General features: G+C 37.5%; 1 protein-coding gene across 5 annotated transcripts in view; it reads left to right on the forward strand.

Moving 5' to 3' along the window:
• MFAP3L (microfibril associated protein 3 like) overlaps positions 1–9,577 on the forward strand; it is a 52,623-nt gene extending 43,046 nt beyond the window's left edge. For 4 of the 5 annotated variants that reach the window (XM_080372955.1, XM_080372954.1, XM_080372956.1 and 1 more), the window contains 2 exons: positions 1,792–2,199; positions 4,379–9,577. In XM_080372955.1, coding sequence (XP_080229081.1) covers positions 1,917–2,199; positions 4,379–5,244 — 1,149 coding nt within the window. In that variant the 5' untranslated portion in view covers positions 1,792–1,916 and the 3' untranslated portion in view covers positions 5,245–9,577. The remainder of the gene's footprint in view (positions 1–1,791; positions 2,200–4,378) is intronic. The other variant, XM_080372958.1, reaches the window with a different exon arrangement.
• Positions 9,578–10,489: the final 912 nt, after the last annotated feature.

Consider the following 10,489-nt stretch of genomic DNA (forward strand, 5'->3'; position numbering starts at 1 on the left):
CAGGCTGTACCTATACAGAACTTGAAAAGCGCAGGCTCTATATGCTTTGCATAATTGGAAATGGATTTCTGAAGTCATTGTTTATATAGCTTTATATGACTTTTTTGCATATTAACTTACTATTATTTGCATATTAATTTAAAGTTAAAAATTATTCTGACTCTTGTATTTCCATATTCAGTTATTAGAAAAACAGATGAAAAATGAGGGCAGGCTTTGAGTTGTGAACAGGCATCCACACCATGCACACAGCTTATCTAAAAAAACATAAGTTTGTCATTTCTACTAATGATTCATACTACAAAATGGAGGAAAATATTTTTGTGTTTTAATAACAGTTGTATCTGTCTGTATGAAATTAAGTTCATTGCTTTACAGAGAAGAGGGGATAGAGAAGAAAACAACCTAAGTCAAATATTACCAGTGAAAGACAGTAATGTTGCTTTCTTTCCTTTTTGAATAAAGAATAAAAGAGGGATGGGGATTGATTGATGAATTGATTTCATTTTAGTTTCTTTTATATATGGAACTCACCTAACCCTGTCAGCAGTCATTTTCCATGCTAAGGTAGATGAGTTACCATGATGTCAACCTGATCTTGAATAAAATATAATCAGTTTTGCAAGTGAAATGTTCATTTGGAGAAAGTTTGTTAGATAGTTACCTATGTTTGGATTTCAGGTAGATTCCTCTAACTAACAAATTTCATAAGTTTCAATTGTTTACCTTAGAAACACATGAATAAAACCAATGTAGCTAGCTAGTCTGATGTGATTTTAACATTTGTGGCCCTTGGACTCTGAGTGAAATTTTCAAAGGTGCTCCTTTTGAGGCCAATGTTGTGCCCTCAGTCAGTATTGAATGGCAGTTGTGCTCATTGGGAGCATAATGAGGCCAATAGAGAACACACTTGTAAACCCCTCTGTCTACAAATTGAAATCACTGTTTAAGAAAGGGCTCACTGTAGATGATCAGTTGCAGGAAAATATTGTAGTAAGAGTATGCAAAAAGTACACAGGCAAAATGCTTAATGCCACATAAGGAGTGGAAAAGTCCCAATCTCGTTAGTATCTCAAAGAAACCCTATCCATAATTGTGTCACTAGTGAGTATTTTTATTTCTAAATCAGCTCTAAAAATGGTATTGAAATTACTTTATCAAGTCCTAAATATCCTCTTTTAAGAATATTCTTCTATGCTATGTTTTATCTTTATCTCAGAAAACTTAAAAAAAATGTATTAGCTTAACAAGTGACTGGTCCAAGATGTTTTGCTGTATGTGCTATTGTATTTGGACAAAATTGTGTATATTAAGGATTCCAACGTCAGCTCCAAACCCCGTTTCTGGAGCAGTTCTTGCTTGCACCATATTCCACAATTCACCTAAGGCCATGCACGTGGCAGAGCTGCAGCAGTGAACTGCTGGTAGTGACAGCTTTAACGTGCTGTACCTTTGTTTTTCCTGTTGATTTTGCAAATGTTAAAAAAAAAATAATAATCTGTAGAACTTTTGGCATAAAACTGTAGCTGCTTCTGTAGCTAAATTGCTGCTAAGTGTCTAGGTGATAAAAGCCTTCTCCCACGCCTGCCACTCTGAACAACACTATTGTCAGGAAAATGTATGCATCTTTTTCCAGTAAGAATAAGGACTATGATAACATTAGCATTTAGACAAGACACTGAGCTGATGACTGTGAAGTGCATTAATGGATGTGTCACTATTTTAAAAAGAGCACACCTAATGGATTGTTTATACATGCCGTCTCATTGTACTTATTTATTTATTTTATAGGATATTTCAAACATAAAATTGCACAGATCAAAGTAGAACTCTCCTGTGACCTCCTCACCTCAAGGGCCTGCGTTCAACAGAACCGATCCCAGTTCCCAGCCAGTTGCATATACCACTGAAGGAAAATGAACATACTGAAAAGCCACCACTTTTTGTACTTTCTGCCCACCACACGCCTTGTCATCTTATTAGCAGCTTTGACGACTGCTGAGGATGTGACTAATAGCACTTTCAACCGCACTGACATGAACACGGGATCTGTGCCTGTGGTGATCTCCCGCATCAACCATATTATAGTCAAGGAGGGGAGTAGTGCCTCAATCGACTGCAATGTCCAGGGTAGTCCTAGTCCACATTACAGATGGTACAATTCCAATGGCCGCCTGCTCCGAGAGGAGGAGAATAAAGGTAAGATCTTCGTATTCTCTGTAGCCTGTCCAGAGACACTTCTGACTTCAGCAGGTTGACTAATAACCTGAATTTAATGGCCTGACTGTGGTATTTTCCTGTGTGAAAATACATGAAAGCCATATGGAGGCAGCCATAAATATGTTGTGTGCACCTTGGAAGAAAACAGTTAACATTTTTTTAACATGTTATTTATAGCAATACATAGCAAGAAACTGAAGCACTTAACAGACGGTGTAGACAGGCTTCTTTTCATTGGAAGACTTTGGGTTTGATCTTGTTTTCCATTCTGTCCTCTTTTGTTCTCTGGCACGCAAAAAGACTAAAAGCTATTTTCCAACTTAAGGGAGGATTTTCTTGTCATTTGAGAATAGTTTGTTGGCACGAGTTCAGCACAGCTAACTCCCTGATACACCTGCTGTGTTTATGCATACTGCCACAGGAGTGTGAGAAACAGGAGATGCCCAGAATGACCAACAGAAAAACCTATATAGGGCAGCAGTCAGAACAACAAGCCAAGTTTGAGCTTTCCTGGCTTTAGTTAAGACTCTTCAGTTGCATTTGCCAGAGACCTTAATTACACACAAGCTTGTTTTCCTTAAATGGAAGGTTTGGGTTATAATCCTAGTTATACATCTAGGGGACGTTTTTGGGGGTGGAAGGTATTTTGTTCATGTAATCCTTCCATACTGACTGCTTTGTTCACAGCATGTTGAAATAAACTCTTGGTTATTCATACTAAATGCAAGGTATCTTGCCTAACAGCTGACCTGAGGGAGAACTCGGCTATGACAGGAGTAGTGAATGACCCAGCTGGATGTGCAACAGCATAGTGTATCTGTAAATGGTTATATTTTACATTACAGTATTCTGTAATTTTTTGAATAAAGCTAGAGAAAGGAAATATTTAGGCTAGTAAGTGGACTTTTGGATATAATTTGTGCGGTCATGGCAACATACTGTGATTAGTATGCTAGAGTGTTTTACTAAGGCTCATTAAGAGAAATTTCCCCCCTCAGTTAGGCATTTAACTTTAGGACTTTCTATAGTCAATTGAGAGAGGTAGCTACTAACACAAATGTTTAGGGAGGTGAACAAAAACTGACCAAATCAGTAAAAACTGCAGATGTGGTATTAAGGCAACATCCCTTTAACTTTAGACTTTCAGCAGTGCGCTTCCTGCTTTAAGAAACTGTCTTCCTGTAAGAAATGTTTCTTAGCACCTTTCTTTACTATGTATATTGTTATGTTGAGTGTGGCATTGAATTGTTATCAAACCCCAGCAATGACGCCTTTTCTAATCATTGTTTTCTCATTAAGTTTATACTATCTGCCAGTATCCACTGCCACAAACCCAGGCAGTGAGTCACAGTTCAGTGCCTTTATGTCATTTATAACAGCTGGAGCCAGGATATATCAGCAAGGCGTCTTGTCATTTTACAATTAATAAAGCCCTACTTTGCCAACATTCCAATTCAAAGAAATACTGAGCAGCCAATACTCTTATTTTTTTCTTGTTCTAGAGGTGGAGAAAGAAGTGTCATCTGTTACAGATGCTGACATTTCCTCTGTGAAAGAGAGTTTTCCTATGATTTTGGGGTGATTTTTTAATAATGAGGTTCTGCTTTAGATTGAGCTTTTTATTTATTCTATGTTTTTTAAATATAGGCAAAGTGATTCGGCTGTTTTCAAGAATTAAGCTAGGGCAAAACCCCAGTGTTTCAGCTAAATTAAAAATTCTAAATAAGAGGATAAATCGATGTAATTGAGAACTGTCCGTACAGGAACTGAGACAGGGATCTTGTGGGAATACTTTCTACATAGGCTTCTACTGGCAGTAATATAAAAAAAAATATTTTTTTTTCTTTATAACTTACATAACCTATCTTTGTAACTTAACTGACCATAAGATTGTGATAGATGCCATGCATATTAACATTTTTTATGAGCGTGTTTTAGGACATGATCTGTTATTCACAGCTGATGTCAGGGATTTGATAGTAACAGAACCAGGATCTCAGGGGCAGACAAGCCTTTGTGATGGTAAATTCTTTGTCTTCTTGTGAACATTATTTCCTTCTTCCAAAATCATTAGCCAGTTTGACAAAGCTGAAGTTTAAGACTGTGATGATCATGTGAACAAAATACTTCTAACTAAGTTACTTTGTCTCCTCTCCAGCAGGAAAGTGGTGGTTTCATGACAATGGGCTACTAAACATTACCAGTGTGTCTTTCGAAGACAGAGGTAAATACACGTGCGTTGCATCTAATACATATGGCAGTGTTAACAATACTGTGACGCTGAGGGTTGTTTTTACCTCCGGAGATATGGGAATCTATTACATGATTGTCTGCCTTGTAGCTTTTACCATTGTTATGATACTGAACATTACTCGGTTATGTATGATGAGCAGTCATCTGAAGAAAACAGAGAAAGCAATCAATGAATTCTTCAGAACAGAAGGGGCAGAGAAACTCCAGAAAGCCTTTGAGATTGCAAAGCGTATCCCAATTATCACTTCAGCCAAAACGCTCGAGCTTGCCAAAGTAACTCAGTTCAAGACCATGGAATTTGCTCGCTACATTGAAGAGCTTGCTCGGAGCGTACCTTTGCCACCGCTTATCATGAACTGCAGGACTATAATGGAAGAAATTATGGAGGTTGTCGGTCTGGAGGAGCAAGGACAGAATTTTGTACGGCAGACAGCAGAAGGCCAGGAAACCACTGAAACAGATGAGCTGTATATGATCCCAAATGCTTTGAAGCGCAGTGACTCTCCCACAGCTGACTCTGACACGTCATCACTGCATGAGCCATCTCAGCAGATTGCAATAAAAGTGTCAGTTCACCCATTGTCCAAAAAAGACTGCATGGACGGTCAGTCACAAGAAAGCATGCAGTTCGACACCAAGGAAGAAGACACTCCTCAAACACCAGCACTTCCTGCAGAACCCCCTCCTGAGCCTTCTGCTGAACTCAGTTCTGATGACACAGCATTGGCAAATGACAAAAATACATGTGTTATATATGAAAGCCATGTATGATAGTTACTCCTGAATCTATGCATAGCAGGAAAATCAGGTGGAGCTCTTTTAAAAATACGTATTGTACTTGCCGCTAAGCCTTACCTGGAGACTATCATAGCAAAAGCATGTATGTGGATTATCTGGCACTTTCTTCTCAGTTTGACTTCAGTTTACCATGATGTATGGCAGAGTAATTGCTATTACATTAATATTAATTGCTCTTTTCAATTAGGAGTATTTCCAAGAAACATTTACCTCAGCATTTTCTAGGTTGGAGTCACCTGTAGTGGCCTCCTGGAAGTCATTGGTAGTCTTTGATGTAGGACACTTGAACTTACTAAATATGAAACTGGTTTTCATTTTCCTCCTTCACTCTTGTTATTTCCATCTTGCATTTTTGCAAATATTATCATATGAATTTGAAATATTGCCCAAGGGGCAGCACTCCAGTAGCCAAATAAAATCCTAATAGATCCCATTTACAAAGCCTCTTTGCTCAGCTGCATTGTGATTTAGAGGACTATTAAAGAAAGTTAAAATGTTTCCATTTCATTTGTTACCACACTGTTCAGGAACATGGGAAGTAGTTTTCCCTTTTCCATGGAATGAAGATACCAACAATTGGGTTTTTTTCACATAGAGAAGCAACTTCAAGGTGTATTTCACAGACGGGAAAGCCCATAAACATCTTACAGAAAGCTGAAGTCCAACAGCTCTGCAGGGGTTTTTTGCATATATTTGATCATTTTTTACTTTGTCAGAAGTTTATATGGCAAACAGCTGCAAATATGCAACATGTCCTCTTTTGTAGTAATTTGGTAGGAGTAAGTATGCACTCCTTATCAGAAGAGATTGAGGTTCCTTAACAGTCCTGCAGATGCCAGTAATCAGCTGATGACAAGGCTCTAATGGCAGATGAATCTTTCACTTGGATTCTCAATTTTGTGCAGATTCATATTCTGAAGTTCAAGCCTAAATTCATCTATTAGCATAAGTTTGAGAGTGTTAAACTTAAAAAAAATTATAATCAAGTGTCCTGTGAAATTACAATGATGATCACACAAACTGTTTACTGTGTCATGATTGCTTTGGTATTTTAAGAACCTCCTACCTATGTAGATGTTCAGCGCTTGAGCACATGTGACTCTACCCCAATAAAGCTTTAATGATCACAGTGATTGTGGCATTAAAAAGAATCAACATTTATGCCAGGAAATGCCAGGAGTGGAAGGGAAGTTATGATTTCTGTTGCCAGACACACAATAAAAAGGACCTTCTCCAGAGTGAATCTGGAAAGAACGCACTTACAAGGAGGAGTTTGTGTAGGATTAATAGCATATTACTTAATCAGCTGACACACATTTAATTTGGAACTAATGAACAAACTATCACCTTACAGTTTTTAAGAACTGTAGTGTAGGTATAGCTACTCAAAATAAATCTGGAATCAAGTATATTGCAGAAAAAATCATTTAAGTCTATGGGGAGATGATGTGTGGATGGCTCTCTGGACATTTTATTGAAGTAGCCACAAATATGTAAGTTGTCCGTTGGAGGCAATCAGGTATATTAAACGCATGGGTAATTGAGACCAAACAAAGTCAGTGTTGCAGCTGTCTAAAAAAAACCTTGATAATGAACTGAGATTTTATGTCAACTTATTCATGTTAAAGTGCAGAGCTTCACTAGCAGTGTAATACAGGAATACCCCATGACTTATGCAGGTGATGCAGAGACGGCTCCATATTTACCTTTCTATGTTTATTTAAAAAAATACATGTTTAATAACGGGCTTGGGATTTTGCAACCAACTTGTGAAAATGACACCATTTAGTTGCCTAATATTGCTTTGTGCTCACCACAGTGGCAGGCATCTATACAAAATGCATTTGCAGGTGCCCAAAAGGAAACATGCAAGTGCAAAGTCCCTTTAGTAATGTGGCTGGAAATATTTCAGTTCCAGCAAAGCAATATAGATCTAGAACACAGGGTAGATTAAGAGAATACCATAAAGAACCTCACTTCTGACAAGTGTGATTGAAAATACTATTGATGCAAACTCTTAATTTCTTGTCTGAATCCAAAGTACATTTCTGTTCACTGTTCACATCAGTTTTTCAAGTTACTTAATGTGCTTCTGGTATGAAAAAGGATGAGGGCAGAAACAAAAGCAGAAGCTTGCACTAAATTCTTTCAATTCATCTTAACGTCCTGAGAAGAGGCATCTTTATTTTTTTGCCTGTCCAGCATTTACAAACAATGCTCATGCATTCTAAAGTTACCTGTGTGGTATCCAACTGAGATTGCAAAGACAGGCAAGGATGCTCTCCTTGAAAGCATAAAAATAAGTTTCAAATTACACTTTAAAATAGAAGAACAAGTTTCAAAATTATTAAACTACAGCATTTTAAATGTTTTGTTTTTTTTTTAATTATGAACTTTTTACAGTAGAGACCAGACCCCTTCACGTATTCATATAGTGATTGGTACCAGGGAATTCTGATTCTGACTGCTGCCCTCAGACTGTCCTCCAGCCTGTTTATTATTTATTTATTGAGAAACATTTGAGAGGAAACAAGCCCCATTGTTTTCTTCTGTGTGTAAACTTCCCTGAAAATACAGATTATGTTTTTTTTTCCAAAGACTGCCCACAAAGAGCATGTGTTCGAAGTACGCACAAATGTACATTGCAAATGACATATAAGCAACAGTGATTTGGATTAGATGCATGTAATAGGTGTAGTGCTGAATTCCTGCTCTTGCAAGGTCAAAGGGAACCTTGTCTTTGCTGGAGCTGGACTCAAAACAGAGAGTTCACAGGTAGAACTGCTCCCGCCAGGCTGCTATAAATTCTTTAGGCATTAACCTTTGTGGTATTACCAGAATAAAAGCAGAACAGCACTGTATCTGAAGAAAATACAGATTGGAATGGTTCTGGTTTATGTATTTTTTTCTGTTTTCATGTATGCTGCTCAGTATCTTTATGCATCCATTATGTAACACCTTTAAGCAGCTTTTTACATGCTTTCAGGCACGTCCTTTGAGGGAGGTAGATGGGAAGCAAGACCCATACCCATCTTTTCATGTTCCAAACTTTCTGGCTGTGATATTATAAAGTAAACAATTCATGCAGTATTTCTAAAGGAATGGCTTTTTTATGGTGTGAGAACACAATTAGCAAATACAAAATTAGTGATGGCTCTAAGAAAACATTAACATTTGCGTTGTTACATACTTCCATGCACCTTAAGCACTTCAGGGACATTAGTGTGATCTGTTCCCATCATTGGGCTATGCACACCTTTTGTTACATTGTTCTATCTATTACATCACCAAACATGATGATTCTTAAAACATTCAGAATCTGGAAAATCCAGTCCAACTGAATGTTTTTTCTAAAAGCCTAAGAAACACCAAGCCAGGTTTAGAAAGGAAAAGAGATTTGCAGGATGTATTTACCCCATTTAAAAGTATTTTTGCCAAAACTTCATGAAACACGACTAGATTTCTGCAGCACAAGAAATCAGTGTTGGATTTGAATTTTACACTAACTATTCTTTTTTCACGACATGTAAGACCATATTAATCAGACCACTTGAACGTAGTACTCATCTACTTACTCAACATTTTCTTTTTGAGCAGCATTTATTCACTGCTGATCCTTTTTTGTTCTCTGATTTGAGTATACTTGTGATGAATCCTACCCTTCGGTCATTTTCTGAGATTGCAGAATTTGAAAGAACCCATAGATCTGCATTTTTGTGCAGGTTTATTGGCATTAGGTAATCATAAGACTTGCAGAATGGCATATACAGGCAGATGTTTATTTTTTTAAAAAATCGGTGCCTGTTTTATTCTAATGTACATATTATATCAGTTCTTTGATTTGCAGTTACCTTTTGACAAAAGTACTGTAACTTATAACCAGGGCTTTCTGACATTCAGTTTGGTTCAGATCACCTAATTTTGAAAAGTGTTAACAGTGTTGAATTTTAAAAGTTCTCATGGAATATCTTGGCAGCATGCTATTTTAAAAGTTGGTCTTTCAAGTATGCCATACTTAGTAGGACAAATGAAAGCTTCTTAGATGCAAAGGAAACGCTTGCACTAAATTAGTATCTTAAGTTCTGTTTCTTTATTATGAAATCCTTTTTGATTTTACAAGAAATGTAAGACAAATATGAATGTGTTCTTTTGAGAAGCAGTTACTGTATTTTGATTTAAATAACTGTTACAATTTTATAGTTCATGGCCATAAACCACAAAGAGATCAGTTCATGCTGAAGTGGCAAAATGAAATGTGATTCAGCTTGTAAATTGATCATTGTTTCAATAAAGAATTTGCACAGAGTATGCTGAGTTTGTACACACTCAACAAGATGATAGTTTCCTAGTAAGAGTATGCCATGGTTCCAATTCAAGTGGAAGTGAACTATGTCTTTCATATACATCTGCTAATTTTCCAGAAACTTTGATCAGGAGAAACAGTTATTTACCTAGAAAGGAAGTTTTAATAAAGCTGTGAAAGGTAGCTGTTGTCATTATTCAAAATAAAGACCAAATTGTTAATCGGTGTTTTTATCAGTAGCTCAAATTGCTGATGTATGTAGCATCTTCCCTTTGGAAGCATGTCAGCGGTTCTGCATGTAATCCAAAGGACATTTTTGTCCACTCTTTCCTCTCTGAGCCTGATCATGAGGCCTTGCAAAAAGTGTTGCTGCTGTTTCAGAGTTGGAGCCAACAAAGTAAATGCCTCTTCTCCCAGAGGCACGCTAGTACCGATACAAAACAGAAGTGTGGGTTGCCATACCCACCCCCATTCCTTCATCCGCCCTAAAAGGATGAGGTGAAATGGCTTTCCTGTCCCACAGGATTGGACTGTATCACTCCCTAATAGTCTTCAGCAGGGCTTAGTTGAAGCAGACACTGTAATACCTTCTCCTGGCTCTACTGGTGCTACACAACCAGCAGCCAGTGGCAGTCGTTGCCAGAGTCGGAGCAGGGGGGCTTGCCCTTTCACACATGATAGATTTGCTCTCGCCAGCTTCCTGTTCTAGGCTGAAAAACATAGCCAATAGCAGCAACACAATGGCTATTTAATGTTTTAACCCTGCTATTTGAAAGAGTGCTCCACTCCTGCAAAATATTTTCCAAAGCATTTTTATTCAACAGTTTCAGTTGAGTTAATGGGACAGAGATGTCCACAATTTATCTACAAATAACTATGAAAAATACTGAAGGGGTCACAAACTGATCATAAAAA

Source organism: Falco punctatus, assembly GCF_963210335.1.
Source record: "Falco punctatus genome assembly, chromosome: 1".
Classification (NCBI taxonomy): Eukaryota; Metazoa; Chordata; class Aves; order Falconiformes; family Falconidae; genus Falco; species Falco punctatus.